Source organism: Calliphora vicina, chromosome 2 (assembly GCF_958450345.1).
Source record: "Calliphora vicina chromosome 2, idCalVici1.1, whole genome shotgun sequence".
Taxonomy (NCBI): domain Eukaryota; kingdom Metazoa; phylum Arthropoda; class Insecta; order Diptera; family Calliphoridae; genus Calliphora; species Calliphora vicina.
In genome coordinates this window covers 20,266,214-20,291,578 of record NC_088781.1, presented here as the reverse complement: position 1 = coordinate 20,291,578, position 25,365 = coordinate 20,266,214, and the positions used below count along the sequence as shown (strand labels likewise).

At 28.4% G+C, this 25,365-nt stretch overlaps 1 protein-coding gene across 5 annotated transcripts in view; it reads right to left on the bottom strand.

The window, feature by feature from the left end:
• Window positions 1–25,365, bottom strand: part of smog — a 34,189-nt gene that overhangs the window by 1,972 nt on the left and 6,852 nt on the right. The window contains exons 2-11 of one of the 5 annotated variants that reach the window (XM_065501828.1): window positions 17,669–17,905; window positions 16,295–16,473; window positions 16,147–16,227; window positions 15,732–16,080; window positions 13,398–13,466; window positions 12,906–13,307; window positions 12,368–12,562; window positions 4,894–5,072; window positions 4,715–4,826; window positions 4,256–4,276 (exon numbers count right to left, since the gene is read on the bottom strand). In XM_065501828.1, coding sequence (XP_065357900.1) covers window positions 4,256–4,276; window positions 4,715–4,826; window positions 4,894–5,072; window positions 12,368–12,562; window positions 12,906–13,307; window positions 13,398–13,466; window positions 15,732–16,080; window positions 16,147–16,227; window positions 16,295–16,473; window positions 17,669–17,905 — 1,824 coding nt within the window. Of the gene's footprint in view, window positions 1–4,255; window positions 4,277–4,714; window positions 4,827–4,893; window positions 5,073–5,303; window positions 5,373–12,367; window positions 12,563–12,905; window positions 13,308–13,397; window positions 13,467–15,731; window positions 16,081–16,146; window positions 16,228–16,294; window positions 16,474–17,668; window positions 17,906–25,365 lie in introns of those variants that run through there. The other 4 variants (XM_065501830.1, XM_065501829.1, XM_065501831.1 and 1 more) reach the window with 4 other exon arrangements.

Genomic DNA, 25,365 nt, shown 5'->3' with positions numbered 1-25,365 from the left:
AAATACGGTAAAGAACTTAGAAGCAAAAAATTGATATCAAATTTTATAAAAAAAATACACCTGTTGTGTGATGGATCATGAAGACTTTTCTCAGATTTTTATGTAGCTGATGGACGAGAACAATACCGGACAAAAAAACAAACAAAATTCCCCAAAAATTTTCATTTGTGGCAAGCCATTGCAGTTGTGGCAAAATAAGCTAATTATTTATACGATAAACACAGAAATATTTATTACGGCTTTTACCTTTCTTAAAACTTGGGCATGGTTAGTAACCATTTAAATAGTGTTACAAGATTTTTAACAATATTATAGTCACAGTAACCATTTACATGATTGTGGTAACCATAATATGGTTAATTTACGATTCACATGATTGTATCAACCATATATATGGTTACAGTAAACAAATATATGTTTGTGGAAACCATATTTATGATGAATAATTTTATCATATGTTGTTCTCAGATTATGATAAGCCTTAAGCCGAGAGCACCATAATATGATAAGTCCTTCATCATATGAATGGTTGTCACAAACATATATTTGTTTACTGTAACCATATATGTGAATCGTAAATTAACCATATTATAGTTACCACAATCATGTAAATGGTTACTGTGACTATAATATTGTTAAAAATCTTGTAACACTATTTAAATGGTTACAGTAACCATGCCCAATTATATTTTTTCTCTGCGTGTAGTGCCTTCATATTTCTGGACCTATTTGGAATCATGCCACTATGGAAAAAAAGGCACTTGAATCATCGATTCGCCCAACTTATAGACGACTGTTTTATCGCAAATTTGTGTTCAGAGAAGAGGCTAATTTTTGGCTTAACGGGTTTGTTAATAAACAAAATTGCCGTATATGGAGTGAAACCAATCTAAAACAGACCCTAAAGACTCCATTAATTACATTCAGAAAAATGCAAAGTTTGGTGCGGTTTACCAACAATGGACCATATTCAAAAATGAAGCCGGAGCTAGCGTTACGGTCAATAGAGATCGCTACCGTCGAATTATTGAAATCAAAATTTGGCGATAACTTGATTTCGAGAAATGGTCCTGTCAATTGGCCTCCAAGGTCGTGCGATTTGACACCTGAATTCACTGGTTTATGCTGATAAACCAGCAACATTGTAATGCTCGAAAAAGTGACCCAAAAATGGTGACCGTGGTGACCTTCAAATGTTATTGTTTGGAGTGAGACCAATCCACAAGAGATTCCGGTTTGGTTCGGTTTATAGGCTGGTGGCATCATCAGACCTTATTGCTTCAAAATAAAGTTTTTTTTTCTTTTTTGCGTTATTTTTATACCCACAATCAAAAAAGATGGGGGTATATTGATTTTGTCATTCCGTTTGTAACATATCGAAATATTGGTCGTAGAACCAAAAAAGCATATATATTCTGGATCTAGCTATGTCCGAACGTCTGTCTTTTGAAAACACGATAGGGACCAAACGAAAGCAGCTATCTGGCTGAAGTTTATCACAAATATAGATCCATGATTTCACATAGCCCTCGGAATACGGTTTGAGCATCCAAAAATATGTTGATCATGCGGGAATTTGCACAAATTAGTTCTAAGTACTCTGAAAGTTTGTTCCTAATTCCCATACAATGACTTGAACATTCATAATTTTCTAAAATATTGTTACGAAATTGCACTGTCAATTTGAATTTAACAGTCTGTAACGACTGCTTGCAAGATCCATCATGTTTATAAACATTTCCATCCGTAGAAACTTCTACTTATCAACAATGTTGATAACATGCAGTTATTAATATTGTTTGTAAGTATGGCAATATTAAATGTTAAAGCTGCTAACATTAACATTGAAGCTGCTAAAAGCTATAAAAATAGAACATTCTAATTTTGTCCTTTAAGATAATTCATGAAACTTTTAGAAGATGGCACTCAAGGCGTATTTAACAAGGCGAATTCACTTATTTTTTATATATAGAGTTTGACATACGGGCGTACGGGCGAATATTTTTTATATATGTAGTTTGACATTTGTGCGTGCTATTTCTATAATCAGCTGTGCTGCCGATGGCACCTTATTAAATGCACCTTGATGGCACTGTATATAAATAGTGGCTTCGGTTGCAGTCTGTCAGTTTATCATAGGAGTTGTTAGAATAAACATCAACTGCATTACCAGTGTATTCTTGTACATTAAAAAGTGTGTGTATTCCTGTGTATTATAAACGTGTATTTGTATATAAACACAGAGTGAATATTTAAACTGCTGTTGTGTAAATTTAAATAAATAAAGAGTTGTTACAATTTGAAACTACTAAACAGATTCTATTTGCAATCAAAGGAATTAGGTTTATTTAAAGGGAATAAACAACCTTTTTTAAAAGATAAAAACTCAAAAATATTATAGAGTTGTAATAATTATTCTACTTACAAATTAAATTCTAACTAGTAAACTAATAGTAATTGCATATATAAAAGGAGAGGAAAATTATACAATTTTTCAAGGGGATATAAAGACATCACGTAGTAAGGAGTGAGATCGAAAAATTCTTAACATACATATATGTTTATAAAAAAGAAACCACTAAACTTACAGCTTTAATTTTTTTTTTATTTGATTGAAATTATTATTACAATTTACAAAAAAAATTATTTTTATAGTTTTAATCACTAGTGATGAAATTTTGAACCTTTTTCGGAAACCCTTCCATTAACGTTTTTATAGTGCTTTCTGTCACTTTGCTCGAACATGTAGTCCATCTCCGTTTAAAATCTACCACACTTTTGGACACCTTTTTTGTACTCTTCAATTCTCTTTTAACAAGAGACCAATATCTCTCCACTGGCCTTAGCTCCGGGCAGTTTGGAGGATTTGCCTCTCTTGGTACAAATACCACATTATTGTTCTTGTACCACTCAAGGGCTTGTTTGCCATAGTGACAGGATGCCAAGTCAGGCCAAAAATAAGTGGACACATTATGAAGTCTTATGAATGGAAGCAGCCTTTTTTGTAAACATTCCTTGATGTAAATTTCGGTATTTATAGAGCCCGTTGTAACAAATGAGTGGCTTCTTTTGCCGCAACTGCATATTGCTTGCCATACCAAGAACTTTCTGGGAAATTTTGTCTGCTTTTGGGTCCTAAACTTTTCTTCAACATTCCCTCGAGCATCAGCAACATAAAATTTTTGACCTGGAAGTTGCGAAAAATCTGCCAGAACATACGTTTCGTCATCCATTATGCAGCAAGAATATTTTTTTTATAAAACTTGACTTCAATTTCCGTGCTCTGTTTTTGGCCTCTAAATTTTTAGTAGCGTTCCTGTCAGGAACTTTTTGAGCCTTGTATGTTTTTAAACCTGCATTAGCTTTAACTTTTCGTACCAAATAGTCCGAGCACTGAGCTAACCGGGCTGCTTTCCTACCGGATGTGTTGGGAGCTCTTTTGAAAATGCGTTCTATTTTTTTGGCTTTAGAAACATCATGTGGACCATTCCTTCTACCTGAACCAGGTTTTCTATCAACTGACAAGTTCTCCCGGTACTGTTTAATAACATTGGAAACAGTTTGACGGCAGACCTTTGTATGCTTGGCCAACTTTTTGTAAGACCAAGTTGGGTTTTGTTGAAAATATTTAATAATTTCAGTACGCACTTTTTTCTGGTCACTCATTTTAATCAGATTAACAAAAAAATTAATATAATTGACATTACACATAATAACTGACATGTTTTTCAAAGGTAACTTGATCAAAAAAAAATTCAAATAATACTTGGGTTAAAAAATGTAATGAAAAACGTGTGTTAAGAATTTTTCGATCTCACTCCTTAGTAGTAGGGAGTAGTATGAAAAGAGTAGGAAGGATACACAAATAACAGCTGTACATTTAGTTAAGTGATTTTCTATGTAGGGAAAGAAAGTTTTTGAAGGTTTGTGTACATTTCGTAAAAAGAGTAGTTAAAATTCAAATGAAATACTACAAGAAAATTTAGTACTATTTGTTTGTATTTCATTTAAATTAAGGTGCCATACAACAAATTCTGGGATTTTTCCAAAAAAAAAATCAAAAAATCTTTACAACATCATCACAGACATTTAATTTAGAATAGTTTTTTGTTTTTCTTAAAATTGTCACACATACACAGAGACACGTACATATACAAAGAGTGTTTGTTTTCTTTTTATTTTTTTTTTGCAGTAGTAGTGGTTGTGATATTTTTGTTTTTGTTATAATTTCAAGTTGTTTTTATTTTTAGCTTACCTTGTCCTTGCTTCCCTTTTTCTTTAATATTTTTTCGTAGTTTTGGATTTTTAATAACAATGGCAACACAGGTGATGTATTTTTGTATAAAGTATTTTGACAGTTTGTTTGATTGATGTTAATGACAGAATATAGGAAATGTACAATATTTAAGTATTTTTAAGTACAAAATTTATATACACCGTAAGAAAAAAAATATGTAGATTTAGTTCAATTAAAATTATTAATCCTCAAATTCTAAATGGGTTTCTTTTTTTTGTTGTCAAATATTATTATATGGCTGTACATTAATTTGTTATACTAGGGAATTGATTATATAATGATTTAAATACAATTAACAGTATATTAATTATTATTTAACTAAGTTTTTATAACCATTAAGTTCTAATTTTTAATTTCAACTTTATACAGATTTTCTTTAAAAGAAAACTAAATGAAAAATGGTTTCTAAAAGCCTACCTGCAGTGAAAAACGCCTGTGTCCCGCCTTACGTCCGCCACGTCTTTTGCTGATATGTGGATTATCCTGACGTAATGTTTTGTTTTTCAATATCTCTAATTGGGTATACAGTCTGAAATTTGAATGAAATAAAACAAATTAAAATTTATCTGCATTTTTTTAACAAAAATGGAACCTACCTTTTGAGTTCAGCTCTTATATCTTCCGGACTCATTTCGGATATTGTCAGTTCACCGATATCGGGATCACCCAGACAGAGGCCAGCATAACCGCCACCCAAACGTTGGCCAACATCATGAGAACCCTTGAAAGCATCCACAGGTAAACGTATTGATAGATCATGGGCAAGAGAACGGACCTGCAAGCTATGAAGATGCAACCAAACACCGCAAACCACACAGAATAGGAAATAGGAACCAAAACAAAACAAAAGAAAACCAAAAACCACAAAAAAACTCAAACTAACTAAAAAGAAAATCAAAATCCAAAATCCAACAAATGCTGTGTAAATATGAATGACAAAGTGAATGTGTTGAGAAAAAGTGGGCGTGTCAATTTTAAAAATTAAAATTTAGCATGAAGTTTTGTTTTTTTAGTATAATGTAGATTGTTAAGTTGTTTTCAGTTATTGACTGTGATTGTGTCTGTGATGAGTGCCCTAAAAAATAAATAAAATCATAAAGTTTAATAAAAATTATATAAAAAAAACTTAAAATTATAGTAAAAACTTAAATTAAAAACCAAACTTATTTAATAGTATAGTAAATAGATGACATTTAGGACTCAAGTAATAGTAAGTAGTTAAATAGGTGTCACTTTTTTAAAGTTTAAAATATAGGAAACCGATTTTTGTCTAATTTAAAGGTTTAGCAGCATAAATTTTAAAATGAAAGGGAAACAGAGAAAGTTCAATACAACATCTATTCAGTTTTTTTTATACACTGTTTCCTAGCTAGCGTCACATAAAACCGGATTTAAATAAATTTTCCGTTTCAGAAATAAATTTTTAATTTCGAAAATAAATTTTTAATTTCGAAAAAAATATTATTTGCATATAATAGACATTTTTGATTTCGAAATAAATTTTCATTTCCATTCTTAAAACTTTTAATTTATATTTGAAAATTTGAAACATTTTTCACTTCGAATAAAATTTTTTTTGAAATTTAAAAATTTTAAGGAAATTATTAATTTCGAATTTAAATTTTTTATTCCAAGTAGAAAGTTTTAATTTTGAACAAAAAATTCAAAAAAATTTAAATAAATATTTTCAGTTTTAAAAAAATTTATGTTGTGAACAAAAATTTTATCTCCCAAAATTTGAATTTCAAATAAAAATGTTTAAATTTTCAGATTCTTTAATGTTCAATTAGTCGTGCCATACCATATCGCCATAGCCGTAAACATAGCCATAACATAAGCATTTTTTACAATACTCGATTTGTGGTGCCATAACCATAAACAGCAGTTTTTGATGTTTTCATTTGTTTATTTTGAATTATGAAAAGAAACAAATGAAAAATATAAATTAAAACTCACCAAACAATTCAGCAACTATGAAAAATAAAAGTCAAATGATAAAAATACAAAAAAATACGTTAATTTATCAATCAGCTGTTTATGGTTATGGCAGAAAACCAAAATTCAGTTGATATCTACGGTTACGGTTATGTCTATGGCGTTATGGTATGTCACCAATAATCAAATACAGTGTTGCCCATAAGCTTGGTTCGAACAGCTGTTTTATATGATTATGGCTATGATACGTCTAATTGAACCTTTATACATATTTAATTTTAATCTTTAGTTTTCAATAATAAAAAATATCCATTTGGAATAAAAAATTAAGTTTCATATAAATATTCGAAATGGAATTTTTAAGGACATTTTGAATTTAAAATATTTGAAAAACATAAATTTAAAATTTTCTGTTTCGATATAATAACAAAAATTTTCGAATACGAACTTTCAATTTGAAATAAAATTTCAATTTCAATTAGAAAAGTTTAGTTCGAATAAAAATTTTCTTTGAAATCTCAAATTTTTGATTTAATAACAAAAAATTTCGAATACGAACATAACATTTCAAATAAAAATTTTTAATTTCAAAGAAAATTTTTATTCAAACTCAACATTTAAAAACGATTATCTGGAATATAAAGTTATTATTTTGAAGAATTTTTTTTTTTCAAATTGAAAATTTTTATTCGTTTTCGAAAATGTTTGTTATTATACTGAAATGGAAAATTTTAAATTTATGGTTTTCAAATATCTTAAATTGAAATTTTTATATGAAACCTAAATTTTTATTCCAAATGGAAATTATTTATTCGATATTGTGAAAACTAAAGAGAAAATTTAAATATAAAAAACTTTGAAATCTTCGAAATTTTCCGTTTCGATATACTTTCTAGGTTTAATAGACTAACAAAAAAAATTTTCGAATACAAATTGAAATTTTAAATTTGAAATAGAAATTTTGAATTCCGTAGAAATTTTCAATTTTAAAAAAATATAAATTTTAATTTATGAATTCGTAAAAATAACTTCGAAATCTTCAGTTTAAATTAATTTCAAATAGAAGTTTCGAATAAATTTTCACTTTCAAATGTTTCGAAAAAAATCAATTTTCGAAATATTCAAAAATTTCAATTTTAAATTTATGATTTGGAAAAAAATACTTCGGAATCTTCAGTTTAAAAAAAATTAATAGAAATTTTCAATTTCGAATAGAATAGGATTTTGAGTTTCAAATAAAAATGTCTTGAACAAAAATTACTACGAAATATTCAGATTAAAAAATAAAAATATTTTCAATTTCAAATAAGACTTCATAATTTGCGAATAATTTTTTTAATAAAATACAAATATATATGAAGAGGATTTTGAATTTTCGATAAAAATAGAATAATATAAGTTTTAAGATAAGCATAGAAATTTTAAATTTCGAAGACAGTTTTTATAAAAAATGTTTGAAGAGAGTTTTAAATTTCGAATAAAAATTTTAATTTTTGACAGACACCTTCTATAGATTTTAAATATTTAATTGAATATTTTTATTTCGAAAACATATTTTCAATTTAATATTGAAATGTTCAATTTCGAAGTGAAATATTTAATTCTGATAACAAATTTAACTTTGATATTTTCAGTTTCAAATACAAATCTTCGATTTAATATAATATTAATAAAACATTTTTAATGCAAATAATAATTTTCAATAAAAAACTATTTTATTTTTGATAGACAATTTTAATTGCTATAGGAATTTTCTATTTCGAATATTTAGTAGTATCCAAATTCGAATTAAGCAGTGGTTTTTTAGAAAATGTTTTTATTTTCGAAATTAACTATTGCCTGTTTTTATAAAATACTAACCAGGCATTTAATATTCATTTAATTTAATTAAATTCATATTTAATTTAATTTCCAACGGAGACAGTGTATGTATAAACCATCTATAAACAAACATGCACAACTAAATTTTGAAAACAAGTTGTAATAATCTGGAAACTTTTTTTTTGTATTTTTTTTTATTGTAGAAATAGAAAACAACTAAAACTAAGTAGAACTAAACTTAAATTAACAAGAACGAAAACAAACAAATTAACAAAAACAAAATTTAATTAAAAACTAAACAGCAGCAAACCCAAAAAACTCATAATTTAATGAAGGGCCATGCAACTATAACAAAAATAATAACTTTAAATGTAAAACTTTTTATAGTTTTCCATATTTGAATAGAAAGAACGCAGAAGAACACATACATACAATTACCAAAATAACACAATTCAACTCAACACAATACAACACTTGCAGCAACTTCATAGCTCGGTTAGTTTTAAAAATATACAATTTTGTTGTTTTTCTTTTCTCGTTTATTTTATTATTATTTTCTTAAACATAAAAAAAGAACTTCTAATAAAGCATATTTTGTTTTTGTTTTCATTTCAAATATATATGTATATAAAAAACAAATCTTTACAAAAACCGTTTCCCTTATTTGATTTGATATTATGATACAATTTTTAAATTTTAATTTAATTTAAACTTTTTATTACATTTGATGATAGATTCACAGTAATATTGGGTAGAGAAATTTTGTGAAGCATACTTTAAGGAATTAATAATGGTACATATTTAAATTAATGTAAAATTCATACTAAAATTATATTTTATTATTATATTTAAGATTATAAAAGGACTGATAGAAATTAATTAGAAAATTTAATAATATTATTTTGAGATTTTTACCGTAAAAATAATTTCGAATAGAAATTTTCAAATATGAAATTCTTTTCTTTTAATTGTTTTTTTTTAACGAAAAATCTTCATGTTCGAATATACATTTTTAGATTTTTAAAATAAATATCTTTATTTCAAGTACAAAATCGAAATTTCAAAATTCCTAATGTTTTAAAAATATGTGTGTTTCAAGTAAAAAATTTTCCATTTGTTCGAAACTCTTCGATTTTGAAAATTTATGTCGAATTTGGAATAAAAACTCTCATGTTTGAATAGGATTTCTTATCTATTTTCGAAATATTTACTTCGAATTATCAATTTCGTTTAGAAATTTTTCAATCTAAATGTTAAATTTTCAGTTTTTAATAGAATAATTTAAAATTCGAATAGAAATTCTATATTTCTGATATAAAGTATTAATTTCGAAAAGAAATTCAATTAGACTTTTAGAATCCTACATTTGTAAAAGAAAGTTAATAGAAATTATCAAATTCGAATATAAATAAATAAATTTTGTTTTAACTTTCGAATAAAAAAATTTAAATTTCGGAAATATATTTTCCAAATACTAATTTTCTAACTCGAATAAAAAATTTAATATTCGAATATAAAATTTTAAATTCAAAATATATTTTCAACCCAAAATTTTCTAATTTAAATAAAAACTTTGTCTCGAATAAAAATTTTCATTTTCGAATATAAAATTTTAATTTCGAATATGTGTATGTTTTCAAAAAAAATATTTCTTATTCGAATAAAAAAGTTTTCAATTCCAGATATACATATTTAATTTCAAATAAAAACAAGTAAATTTCAATAATTTATATTTTTGAGTGATTTTCGGAAGTGGGCCTTATATGGGGGCTATGACCAATTATGGACCGATCACCATCAAATTAGGTCATGTGATTTATGTCTATATGAAAGTTTACTATGTTGAATTTTGTGAGTATACCAAGATTTTTAAGCGATTTATGCACTTTAAAGTGATTTTCGGAAGCGGGTCTATATGGGAGCTATGACCAATTATGGACCGATCGTAACAAAATTTGGCGACATAAATTTTGTATATATAAAACTTATTTGGAGCTCAATTTGTGGAGATACATATATAAATTAAACATTTATGACCGATAAATTCCAATTTCGGAAGGACATTTGTATGGGGGCTAGGTGAAATAATGGACCGATTTCAGCCACTTTCAATAGGCTTGGTTCTTGGGCCGAAAAAATAATATGTAACAAATTTTATCGAAATATCTTCAAAATTGCGACCTGTGCTCTGCGCACAAGATTTACATGGACAGCCAGCCAACCAGACGGACGGACGGACGGACATCTTTTAATCGACTCAGAAAGTGATTCTAATATTTTTGGGCGTTACAAACATCTGCACAAACGCATAATACCCTCCCCACTATGGTGGTGTAGGGTATAAATATTGTATTCGAATATGATTTATTAGAGTAATAACAAGCATTTTCGAATACGAATAGAAAACTTCAATGTCAAATAGAAATGTTTAATTTCGATAGAAATTTTTAATTTCAAAAAAAATATAATTCGAAATCTTCAGATTCGAATACAAATTTTAATTTTCAAATAAACATTATCAATTTCATATATTAATTCATGAATTCGAAAAAAATTATTTCGAAATCTTGTTAAAAAAAAATTTTTGGAATAAAAATTTTAAATTTCAAATAGAATAATATTTTGAGTTTCGAATAAAAATTAATTTTGAAAAAATAAATTACTTCGAAATATTCAGTTTCAAAAAAAAATATTTTCAATTTCAAATATGAGGGTGATTTTCAGTTTCGAAAAATATTTTTTTAATAAGATACTAACATACATATCCAAATATGACATTTAATTTTCTAACATTAAATTTCAAATTCAATATACGTTTTCAAACCTAATTTTTCTAATATATATTCTCTTTCGAATATAAAATTTTAATTTCGAAAATATTTTTCAAATAAAATTTTTCTTATTCGTATAAAAAATTTAATTTAAAACAGACAATTTTTAATTTTGAATAAAAATTTTCATTTTCGAAATCATATAACTTAAGCTTTCGATAATGTTCAAACTAAAATTTATTCATTCGAATAAAAAAATTACACTATCGAATAGAAATTTTCATTTTCGAATATATTAATTTAATTTACAAAATATATTTTGAAATAAATAATGCTTTCGAAAACATTCAAACTAAAATTTTCTAATTCGAATGAAAAATGATATAGAAACTTTAATTTTATTTTTTTAATTCGAATTAAAAGTTTAAATTTCAATTAAAACTTTCTTATTTTTGAATATACAATTAAAACGTTTTTATTTTTGAATATAGATTTAGAATTACAAATATGATTTTTCACTTACGAATAGAAATTTGCATTTTTATTTTCAAAAATAGATTTTCTAATAAAAATTTAATTTGCGAACATATAATATTTCAATTTCGAAAATAAAATTTTTCTTATTCGAATAAAAAAATTCAATATTTTTATTTTCCCATACTTTCCAACATAAATTTTTATCTTCGAATACAAATTTTAAATTTTCGAATACAAAGAATATTTTCAATTTCATTTTGAATTTGAAATAGAACTTTTCACTTTCAAAATGAAATTTTCAAATACAAAACTTCAATTTCGAAATACTAATTTTCTAATTCGAATAAATAAGTTAAATTTCGAATAGTCAAACATTTTAATTTCAAATAAAAAATGTTTAGTTACGCATAGAAATGCAACAATTAGATTAGATTATCACTATTTCAGTTTCGAACTGAAATTTACAATAGCGGAAATAAATTCAATTTTGAAGTTTCGATTTAGTATCGAAAAAAAAAATAAAATTTACATTTATAAAAAACTAGTTGATCGCCCGGTAGCATTTTCTAATTTTAGTTCTTCAAGTTTCTCCAACCCACACATACCTGCCTGTTCTTATTTATTTGCAAATAAAATATCTAAATTTGTACCGCATACTTTAGGGATCTTTTTTATTACAGTTGACTGGATTCACAAAAAAAGAATTTCCGAGTTTTACCCGGAATTTTTGAATTTTTTCTTTACAAACCATCTCCTAAAAATCAGCCAAATTGCTCCAGCAGTTCTCACGTGATGACATTACATACATGGACCATTTCATTTTTATATATATAGATGAATTTGATTTCACTAGTCTGAAATTACTGACCCCTAAAAGTATGCTGTTAATGATGATTTTTCTACTCCGTCACTTAATGCAATAAGACTGTGAATCTTTTTTAACTTTTTTTCTTTAAATTTACTTTTTCTTACAAACAAATCTATTTTTTTAAATGAAATCGTAACAAAGAAAAATATTCGAATTCAAACGAAAAAAAGAAAAGAAAATTTTAAAATTTCAACATACCTGTTTGTGCTGATACCACAGTTTGGGTACAAATATAAGTCCCAAAGCAATGGTGTTGGTGAGTTGAGAACGCAGAAATAGTGCCAAAAATATGGCACTTGGACTCATGGCAGGCAAATAGAAATAGCGTAATATATAAAATGTTAAAGAGACTATGAACTCTATTATTAAGGTGGTTACCAGGAATTGTCGTTCCTAAAAAAATACAGAAAATTTTATATTAAATAATTAAATTTAAAAAAAAACCTGAAAGAAATGAATGGAAATTATCTTATAAGTATAAAAATAAACTTTTGTTTTGCCATTATCATATTAAATACATGAACTGCTATAAATTTCGTATTTTATATTATTTTGCACAAACACAAACCTGTTGTAACAAATTGGTTTAATTAACATGGTTTTTTAATGTCTCAAATTAACAACAATATTAGTAAAACAATTTAATTGTTGTTCCTTAGGACTTTCATAATTTTTCCATTTGTTTCCAATTCATTCATTATGGGTTACCAATTTTGTAATTATTTCTGTAACTCACCCTAAATTGTGTATTGGCATTGCGACTGCCATACGCTAAATGCAGGCCAAAACATAGTATGAGTATTTCGCTGGCCTGTGTTACAAACTCCCATTTAAGTGGTTGGCACGTATTCGTATTTACTTCACGCAAACTCTCCAGCTGTGCTGTCTCCAATAGATCTAAGGACGATGCGGTGAAGGCAGACATATAACAGACAACGGCAAACACCATGGTGCCCAAGTATTTTAGCAAATCAACGTCACGTAACACCCAACGATGAGCTTTGCGTGTACGAAAATCAACCAAATGCCGATATAATTTAAGTATGATGGCACCATAACAAGTAATAAAGCCCAGTTCACGTAACCACGGTTCGATAAGACAACGTTCGGTGGAGGCAGGGAAAAAATGGATGGCAACCTATATGCGAAAGGAGAACATGAAATTAAAAAATTAATAGATGTTTTAGTTTTTGTTTTGTTTTTACAAATTTAGATAATAAAAACTTACCGATGAATAAAGTAAAACTATTCCCAGTAATATGGTTTCCAAAACTGTCCACATACCAGATGCTATGGCCTGTAAGAGAAAGCAACAAATTAATAAAGTCTCTTGAACTGAGAGATAATTTAAAAATTTTTATTTTGGCGAAACTGAGCGAAATGCTCTGCAGTAAAGAATTTACAAAAATCTTTTAATTTTCCATAGAAAATATTTATCCGATACTGAACCATTTTTCAATAAAACTGATCGATAATTTGAATTATGAAAATTTACCGAAAAATTGTATTTAAATTTTCTATAGAAAAATTAGCAGACAAATTTTCTATAGAAAAATTAGCAGACAAATTTTCTATAGAAAAATTAGCAAACAAATTTTCTATAAAAAAATTGACCTGAACAATTGTTCATGGAAAACTGACCAGAAAAAATGTATATGAAATACTGACCGAATCAAATTTTGTAAAGAAATCTGACCAAAACTAATTTTCTATTGGAAACTGACCGAAACAAATTTTGTATAGAAAACTGACCGAAATAAATTTTCTATAGAAAACTTCTTAAACCTAATTTTCTATGGAAAACTGACCAAAAATATTATCTGTAGAAAACTAACCGAAACAATTACCTATATAAAACTGACCGAAACAATTTTCTGTAGAAAACTGACCGAAATAAATTTTCTATTGAAAACTGACAGAAATAAATTTTCTATAGAAAACTTGTCAACCAAATTTTCTATGGAAAACTGACCGAAAAAATGATCTGTAGAAAACTGAACGAAACAATTATCTACATAAAACTGATCGAAACAATTTTCTATAGAAAACTGACTAAACTAATTTTGAATAGAAAAATTACCGAAATAATTTTCTAGAGAAAACTGAACGGAACAATGTTCTATAGAAAACTAACGGAACAATTTTCTAAAGAAAACTGACCTAACAATTTTTTACAGAAAACTGAGCGAAACATTTTCTGTAGAAAAACTAACCAAAGAACAATTTTCTACAGAACACTGACCGACAAATTTTATATGGAAAAACTGACCGAAAATTTTCAATAGAAAATTTACCGAAATTTTTCCATACAAAAGTCACCGAAAATCTCTCATAGAATACTGACCAAAAATTCTCCTTTCAAAACTGACTGGAAATTTTCTACAGAAAATTGACTGAAAAATCTCTGTAGAAAACTGAAATTTTTTATGGGAAAATTTACGAATTTCTATAGAAAAAAAGAAAATTTACAGAAATTTATCCATATAAAACTGACTGAACATTTTTCATAGAAAACTGACCGAAATTTTTCAAGAGAATTTTTTTTTGTGAAAACTGAATGAAAATTTTAAAACTGACCGAATAATAGCTTTCTACAGACAACTGACCGAGGAATACAAAACTGACCGAAAACTCTTCACATAAAATTTAAAATATTCAACACAAAACTGACTGAAAATTTATAGAAAAATCTTTCTAAAAAACTGACCGTAAATTTTACATTCATAACTGACCAACATTTTTCTACACAAAACTGACTGAAAATTGACCTAAAAATCTCTATAGAGAAATGTTCAGGGGAAAACTAACCGAAAATTTTTCATAGAAAACTGAGAGAAATTGTTCAAGAAAAAATTTATAATTGAAACCTGAGTGAACAACATTCTATAGCTGAATGAATTTAAAAACTGACAGAAGAATAGTTTTCTATTGAAAACTGACCGAAAATTCTCCATTCAAAACTGAAAATATTAAACACGAAACTGACTGAAAATTTACCAAAATATCTCTATAGAAAACTGACCGAAATTTTTCCACACAACACTGACTGAAAATTGACCTAAAAATCTCTATAGAAAACTAAACGAAAATTGTATGTATAATTTTCCATAGAAAACTGACACTAAAAATGTTTACGAGAAATTTCAGAAAACGCTTTGAACATTTCCCATAGAAAACTGTCCGAAAATTCTGATATTGCAAACTGACCTAAAATTATTCATTGAAAATTGACGGAAATTCTCCATAGACAAATTTTCGAAAATTACTTATAGAATACTGACCGAAAATTATCAATAAAAAACTTAACGAACGTTTCCCCACAGTAAATTTACCAAAAATGTTTCTAAAGAAAACATTGTAGGGAATACCATTGAATGACCCAAAAATGTTCTCTCGAAATGTATTTGAGGAAACCGAAAAACAAAAATGTTTACGAAATCATTTTCTATAAAAAGTTTTTCACCCAATAATAAGATAAAATCCACCCAAAACTGACTGAAACATTTTTAATGATACTAATAAAGAATTTAAAAAAATACAAAATTATTTTCATAAAACTTACCTTACACTTCCTCTGTTGGAAAACAATAACACTTAATACCACACAACACAATATACAGGCACCCAGTACAGAGCCCACAGATACTTTCAGTAGACTTTCCAGAGACACGGTTTCTTGTGGTTCACCATATAAACAAACGCCAGTTGAATCACAATTCGAACAACCAGCTGGACAAGGTATACAGGAGTAGTTGTCATAACCCTCAGACATTTCCACAATGTCACCACGAAAGCCCTGCAAAGTGGAATTTGGCAAGTAGTAAGATTCTTTGCAGATACAGGTATAAACATCACGAGTAGCAGCGGGTTTATTTTCGGTCAGCAGACAAAATGTTGTATTGCGATCGCAACTATAATTGAAAATTAATTAAATTAATGATTTTTTCAATAATAATAAGATTATATGTAAAACATACCCATGTTTGCGGCCAAAGATTTGTTCCAAGCCATCATTGCACACATCTTCGTCAGCTGCTATAAACGCTGCTGCCACAATTCTATTTTGAAAGTTTAATTTAGTAAACGTATTTTTATGTTTTAGTGTTAGTTAAAGATTAGACTTACTTAAATTTTGATTCAGCAAATGATATACGAAATGGCCACAACCATCTACCTATTAGAAGATTACAGTCTCGAAATGGTGCACCCCATTCTTGAGAGCCATCGCTGCTGTTCCAAGCATAGCCCAACTCACGCCAATAGGAACCCAAAAAACCGCGATTGTGAACTTGATCCAAAGGTATCTGTTAGGAAATTTAATATTCATTAAATAAAAAATTTGATTTTAATTCACAGAAATTAATTAGAAGTCTTAAATTATTGCAAAAATTCCTTAAATATCTCAATTTGCCTTAAAGTATGCATTAGGGATGCCAATCCCGAAATCCCGATCCCGAAAATCCCGGGATTTTTCGGGATCGGGATTTCCCGAATCCCGGGATTTGTGAAAAAGAATCCCGGGATTTTTCGGGATTAACAAATCCCGAAATATTATGAGATTTTTGATATTTTAGGAAGATTTTTGAAGCACCCAAAATACTTAGAAAGCTAAATTTCAGCATATGTATAATACTAATCTCACTTCAAATCCAAACGCAGCCAGATTTTTTCATTTGAATCAGGGAGCAGCATGTCTCCCTTGCATTGACGAAATTTATGTTCAAGTTATTTTCTGAAGGGGACTAGGGGAAAATATAGTCCGATTTCCGCAGTACTCTACAGTATTATTTCAGAGTACTTACAACTTATTTTGTGCAAAATTTTATAAGGATTGCCGCATAATCAAGATATTTATGACTGCTCAAACAATACTCCGGGGGACAATTGTGTGGAGCTAGGGGAAATCATGGACCATTTATTTTAATTTAATGCATTAGTAGTTTTTGATTTGTTATATTTTTACTTAAATATATTAATGAAATCAATAGTTTTTATTGTTGAATTTGATGTTTTTGACGTTTAACTAAAATCCCGAAGTCCCGAAAAATCCCGAAATCCCGAAAAATCCCGGGATCCCGAAAAATCCCGGGGTCCCGAAAAATCCCGGGATCCCGGGATTTACATTTCTAAAATCCCGAATCCCGGGATTTGTAAAACCCAGTCCCGTTTGGCATCCCTAGTATGCATTCATTCATTTAGTCACCCCAAACGTATGAGTAATAAGAAATACTATTGATTCAAGAGATGTTAATTACTCATACGTGTTGATGTTCTACAAGTTGTTTTACTCAAATTTGATTTTGTCACCTCTAACGTATGAGTAATAAAAAAATAACATGAATCATGAATCACTCATACGAGGAATTTTCCTAGAAATTGTTTACAATCAACTTAGATTTTCTCAGTTGATTAGCAGCAATTTTTTAAGTGTTTGTGTATTATTTTGTTATTTAAATAATTTATTATTTAACTACATTGTTGATTTTTTTCTGCACTTACCGTTACATTTTCTCGAAATTTCACCACTACTGTATGTATACTGGGTGCTGCCAACGCAAATGCCAACAGATGTTCATCTTCATTGAGGGCATATGTTGCAATGCCATTTGCCTTACGTCTGACCTCATCACGTATTTGATCTGATATAACGGCAGGTGGGTTTGTTGAGAATTTACTGGCCAAAAAGTCGGTAAATTGTCGAGCTGCATCCTCGGCAACATCGGAGAAGTCATAATACTGTAAGGAAATGGAAAATACAATATTAGAACATAGTACATATGTGTATGTATGTAGTTTGTGATAAAATGTTCAATAAAAAACTGAATTTGTGCAAACATCTATAAATTTGTATTAAAAAGTTCTATAGTAAATAGAGTTTGCACAAACTTTATTAACAATTTCCTATAGAGCAAAAAATTTCTATAAAAAATAGAGTTGCACAGATTTTACCAACAACTTTTAATAGTATTTTCATAGTTTGTGTAAATTTGATCAAGTTTGCACAAATTTGTTTTTGGAAATAGAGTTTGAACAAATTTGTGCAAAACGTCTTTATATAAAAAAGAGTTTGCACAAATTTGTGGAAAAATTTTCTATAGAAAATAGAGTTGGCAAATTTGAACTTTGTTTGGTAGATTCTAATAGAATTTATGAAAAATGTTTGGATTTTGTAAATTTTCGATAAATTTTTTGCAGAATTTTGCCAAACTTAAGGTTTGAAAATAAAACTATTCTAATTAAAATGTGGTTGCACGTATTTCCATTTTCTATAATTTGTGCAAAAATTTTATATAGAAAATATAGTTTGCGCAAATTTGTGAAAGAATTTTCTAAAGAAAATATAGTTTGCGCAAATTTGTGAAAGAATTTTCTAAAGAAAATATAGTTTGCGCAAATTTGTGGAAAAATTGTCTAAAGAAAATATAGTTTGCGCAAATTTGTGCAAAAATTTTATATAGAAAATATAGTTTGCGCAAATTTGTGCAAAAATTTTCTAAAAAAAATATAGTCTGCGCAAATTTGTGGAAAACTTTTCTAAAGAAAATATAGTTTGCCCAAACTTGTGCAAAAATTTTCTAAAGAAAATATAGTTTGCGAAAATTTGTGCAAAAATGTTCTAAAAATAAAATATAGTTTGCAAAATGTGTAAAGAAAATATAGTTTGGGCAAATGTATGCAAAACTATTCTTTATTGAATATAAAGTTTGCTCAAATTTTGAAAAAATGTTCTATTGAAAATAGATTTGGCTCAAATTTGAGCAATAATTTTCTATAGAAACTGAGAAAATGTGGTTTGTACAAATTTAAGAAAATAGGATCTGAACAAATTTGTGCAAAACTGTTCTATAGAGAGTCAGGCATGTACAAATTTGTGGAAACATTTTCTTTGAAATATAGAGTTATACAATTTTGTGCAAAAATTTTCTATAGAAAAAAAGTTTGCCCAAATTTGTGCAAATATTTTTTACAGAAATTAGGATTTGCACAAATTTGTGTAAACTTTTTTCTGGAAAATAAGAATTGTCCAAATTTGTGCAAAAATGTTCTCTAGAAAATATGATTTGTCCAAACTTCTGCAAAAATATTCAATAGCAAAAAGAGTTTGCACAAAATTTGTGCAAAAATGTTCTAAGAATATAGGGTTTGCCCAAATTTGTGCAAATATTCAATATAAAAAAGAATTTTCACAAATTTGTGCAATAAAGTTTTACGAAATATAAAATTTGCACAAATGTAAGCAAATACTTTTTATAGCAATTAGAGTTTGCACATACTTGAGCAAAAATTTTCCATAGAAAATATGGTTTGCACAAACTTGAGCAAAAATGTTCAATAGTAAATATCGTTTGCACAAATTTCAGTAAAAGTTTTCTATAAAAAATAAAAAAATGTATAGAAAACGGACCAAATTTATGTAAACATTTTCTGCACAATTTTTCTATATTTTCCAAATCCCTAAATCGTTTTCCAACATGTTAAAATTTTCATTAAAGTCTTAGCAATGTTACAACTGCAGTACAATATTCCAAATTACATTTAGATTGTCGACAACTTTAATTAACAAAAATAGAAAAAAAAACCTTAAACTACTTTTAAAACATGCTGCCTTTATTTAATTTCCTAAATTTAAAAATATATATTTTTTAATTTATTTTGCCAACATGTTGCATTGGACTTTAACATATGCTTTTATGCCATCATTTTCCCATTTAACATTTTAATAAAATCAAATTGTTTGTAGTAGTTCCAACTGTATGTATGTGTGTATAAGTGTGACGTATTGAAGTATGTGTGATGTGAATGTGAATGTGGGAGTGTGTGTTTGAAAGGACTTAAATAAAAGTTAGCGTGTCAACATAATCTTTATCAATTTTCAAATGTTGAAAATTGATTTTTGATAGTGTGTCGTCACATGCAGACTTACTAGTTTTTTTATATATTTTTTTTGTTGACATTTTTGTTGTTTTATTTGTCTCATTTTTAGTTTTACTTTCACATACATAAATGAAAGTGAATTAGTATGTGTAAATCTGTATGCACACACGAGTATGAAATGTTTCGGTGTAAGTAAGAATGTTGGTGAAAAGCAACCAAAAAAAAAACGAACCAGTTAACAAGTTTAAATTAAATTTGCAAAGAAAATAACCCAGCAAATATAATTTTATAAATTTAAGACAAATTCTAAAAAGTTTTCTTAATTTTCCACTTTTAATTCTATGTGAAATTTTTTTAAATCTCAAAATTCTTTATAATTTTATTAAATTTACTTTTCGTTTGTATTTGCTGGGTTATTGTTAGTTGTAGTTTTTTTCTTAATAGTTTTCATATATCTCATAGTTGTTGTTGTCGTTCTGTACTTTCTTTGTTGTTGCCGTTGCTGATTGCTTTGTAGGGCTTTAATGTGTGTGGTAAACTTTGATGTAAACTATAAATACATTTTAGTTTTTGTGGGAGTTTCATTTGTATTTGTGGATGTTGCTGTTACAGTTGTTGCTTTTGTTGTTCATACACACTTTCAATTTTGACATGATGCATGGATAAGCATGTAACTAGGCACAACACTGGAGAATTTGCCAAAAAAAAGAAGTAGATAAATTTGCCATTTCTTAATTGAAAAATCCGATTTTAATAAAATGTCGCTTTTCAGGGCTTATCTACATTTCGGAGGCATGTCAATTACTTTTTTTGGCACAGATTAAAAAGATCGTACTATGCAAGATATCCACTAGGTGGATTAGCTGTTATAGTTTAAGAGATATTTATTTGGATTTGAATGCTCATAAAAAGTTCCCATGTTAGGTATCTTAATAATTTTTTTTCAAATTGTTAGTACTTTTGCTCAGAGAACTTTGTCTTTGACAACAAACGTCATTAATTGTCATGATAAATATTTGTCTAGTATAGACAGAAGGTTATGTTTTTAATGAATAACACAGTGCAATACGAAAAAAAATAACCATATACGGACAACACTACACTTTTTTATGGCCCCCAAAGATTTGGTACCTCGGTGTCAATTTTGCAAAAAAGTGATAATTTTATCAGGCTCAAACAGTTCGGAATTGTTATTTACTCTCTGAGGCAAAGTTCATCATAAAGAACAAAAAATTGTGAACATATAAAATCTAAACAAATTTTCATCTTCAAGATCAAAATCGAAAAAAAAACTTTAAAAATTCGATTTTTTCCTTTTTTCTCCTGTTCAGGTCCATAGGTAGCAAACCGTTCAAAATTCAAGGAAACAAGCAACTGCAAAAATGTACATAAGATATCAATAAACAACTTTCTAGAACATATGAAGTTTCTAGGAATGATTCTTAACACCGTTTAGGTAGGTCAATACAAGTTAGTAAGAAAAAACTAAAGGAATTAAGTGTTGTGGACCACAAACTATTAAATCATTATAAACTAAAGCATACTTTTAGGCAGCTTTAAACAAATTTATTTCTATATTTACATATTTCGAATTTTTTAAAGTTTTTTTGCGATTTTGATCTTGAATGTGAAGTTTTTTTGATTTTATATGTTCACAATTTTTGTTCTTTAGACAAGGGCCTACAACTTTGCCTCAGAGAGTAAATAAAAATTATCTCTATTTTGCAAAAATTACGCCCCAAATCTCTTTGGAGACCCATAAAAAGTGCATAACTTGGAGACAACTGGGAGACATTGGTCTTTTATGTGTCCGTATACAGTTATATTTCCATGACTCAAAAAATTGCACACAGTGTAATCGGAAAAATAATTTTGAAAATAATAACACTGTCGAACAGACTTTTTGGAAAGCAATAGCGACGCTATAATTGAAAGGGCATGTTGAGTAGATAATTTTTGTAGAATTAACTTATAGTCCAGCTGGTCCGAGTTCTTTTTATAGTGGATCAAAGTTTTAAATTTTTGATCGAAGGGAGCATTATACTAAATGATAAAAATGTTGTAACTTAATGTCTTAGAGAATTCTTATTGTCAGAGTTATATTGTGGACTTTTATGGTGATCATTTTTGTGGAAGATCTTAACCCTCTAGCTCCTCTCTTTAGGGGTTAATTTGACCCTTTTTTCGAAAAAATCAAAATCAAAAGAAAAGTCATTTCAAAATGGACATTTAAGGATTAAAATATTTTACGAGGCATTACTCCATGAAGATTATTGTAAAACTCAACAAGAGCTTGCAAATTCATTGGGAACTACTTAAGCAGAAATTACAAAACGTTTGCGACAAGCAGGATTCATCCAAAAGCAGGGAATTCCATCCAAAAGCTTAATTTACGATGAAAAATGGATCCATTACAATAACCTACAATAAGATTGTTGTTAAACTCAACATGAGCTTTCAAAATCATTGGGAGCTACTCAATTTAAAAACGTTTGCGAGCAGCTGTATTCATTTAAAAACAGGTAAATTGGATACCAATTTAAGCCGAGATACCTTAACAGCCGACTTTGAATGTCCGAAATTATGCTTGAACGCTATAAAAGAAAATAATTTTTGCTCTGAATCATTACTTGCGATGAAAAATGGTTTCATTACGATAGCCCGAAGCGTAAGAGATCGTAGAAAATAATTTTTGCTCTGAATCATTACTTGCGATGAAAAATGGTTTCATTACGATTGCCCGAAGCGTAAGAGATCGTATGTGATGTCCGGCCAACCAGCCGAATCGACACCAAAGCCAAATTTCCATGGCATTAATGTAATGCTCTGTATTTGCTGGTAGCAATAGGGTTCTATCCATTATGAGCTACTGAAATTTGGCCACAACATCACAGCTAACCTGTATCAAACGCAACTGGAAGCGAGAATTGGCCGAATAACGCCCAGAATATGCGGCCAGACATGAAACCCTAATATTCCCTCATGACAACGCTCGGCCACATGTTGAAATACCAGTTAAAAAGTATTTGGAATGAAGTTGTTGAGAAGTTTTGCCTCTCCCGCCTTATAGTCCCGACACTAGCCCCGTTCGACTACTATTTGTTTCGGTCGATGCAGAACGCTCTCTGGGATACGCTTCACTTTGGAACAGAGTATCCGAAATTGGCTTCATTCGTTCTTGGCATCAAAATATGAGCATGTCTTTTGGCGGGGAATTCATATGTTGCCAGAAAGATGGGAAAGGGCTAAAAATGGCCCATGTTTGCAAAATTTGTTTTATTTTAAACCAATTTTAGTCACAAAACAAACACATAGATAAACATCTAATAATATCCCAGCAGTTCTAGGAGACAGTCCCGAACTTGTCATTTTACCCATCATTTAGGGTGGGAACTAGTTACTTCAATAGCTACGTGACTAGTTGACCCTTTTTGATTACAATGAGACTGTCCGTTAGCTAGTCCAAAGGAGTCAATGCATTGTATTCACCTACTGGTTCGATAGAGTCAGTTACTTTACTAGCTACCTAACTGGTTACTTGATCAGCTACATAACTAGTTATTTTAACATGTACGGGGGCTAATTGACCACAAATAGTCATCTAAAAAGACATATCACAGACAGTTTGCTTGTAAACAAATCTTCCTCCAACAACTCTCTAATAGATTGCTTTTGGTAACAATTTTCTAAAGTACAGTACAAAATAAACGTTTAAAGTGACTTCACTATAGGTTACTAAGAGACACTAAAGTGACTATTGACTTCATGCTATGTTACGTGGATTATCAGTTTACTTAAGCAAAAATAAAAATAAACTGTATGACCCCCATTTTCTCAATATCAGGTTATCGTTTTTCGTAACGATAAACCTCCAATTAACATTTTTGTTTGTATGAGAACTGTCAGTTTATCGTAATGATAAAAAATAACCAGAGATTTAGAAAATGGGGGTGAGTATTATATTAACACGAATTGTATAAAACCAGTTTGTACGAATTACTCACAAAACGTTTAAAGTGACTACAGTCTAGATTACTTGGGATGTATAAAGTAACTAATTGTCTTCTCTCTGCACTACAAACAGCACATACGTGTCAAATGACCCAAAATATATATTGGACTCAGCCTAGTGATAAGACATTAGTCACAATTACTGTCTATAAGGGATACATTAACTACTTGCTTACTCTACTAACTACTCTGCTGGAACAGGCATTCGCATTAGAGCGAATTTGTTTATTATTTGGGATTCCTTTATTCGATATCGAATAAAATGTATTTTGTAATTATGGCATTCGATAATGAGCAAGTTTTTATCCGCAGCATTCGAAATTTTTTTTCGATTACGAATCTGAGAATTAACCGACCCCTGATCGCATCATTAACATTTTCTTTTCCCCATAGTTCCCACTGTAATTTAATAACTAAAGTGTGTCTATCCTGTTATTTATATTTGATGTATGTGGGTTTATTTATCTTTTCAAAGGCTCAACTAAATGGCTGTTCTTATTCTATATATTTTTTCCCCATTTTACGCTAAATGCATTTGCAACAAAACAACAACAAGGGGGAAAAATGTCAAGTACTTTTGAACTTTATTTTTAAGATTTTAGGTGTTTTATGGCATGTAATGGATTGAATGGATGACTGGATGTTTTTTGTAATGTCACCCGCTCTGTGTGCATTTGTTGTGTTGAAAAAGGAGAGTAAAATTATTTAACTATGTGACACAGTTACTCATATTGTTGTTATAAACACATTTGAAACTTGTTTAAGGACATTTTTCTTTTAAAATGAAAACAACAACAACAACAATAAAACACTTTTAGTTTTTACTGCAACAAAGAATAAACAAACACAAAAAAAGTGAACAATTTTCCATTAAAACAACAACAACAAATTGTTTTAATAAAATGAGGTGAGAGATTATGAAACATGTTAGTGGAAAACACTCTTGCAAAATAATAGTTTAATATATTTTGGAATTTAGTAAAAATTGTGAAAATAAATTTTCATAAAAAAGTTTAAGTTAAAGTTAGCAAACTAATTTTTATTAAATTACTATACTTGTTAATAGGATCGAAAGTTCTACAGAATTTCGAAATTTTATAAACTAAGTCTTATATTAATCCTTGTAAGTTTTTTATTCTAATGTATTTCTCAAAGGGTCCTTTGATGAAGTATATGTATCTCGAAATGCATGTCCTTAATTTTTATATTTCGGCTTCATAAAAATTAGTTATACTGTTGAGAAAAACATACAAAAAAATGGAAATGAGATTCTAATAATTAAAAGGTTACTTTTGCAAGCTACATACATA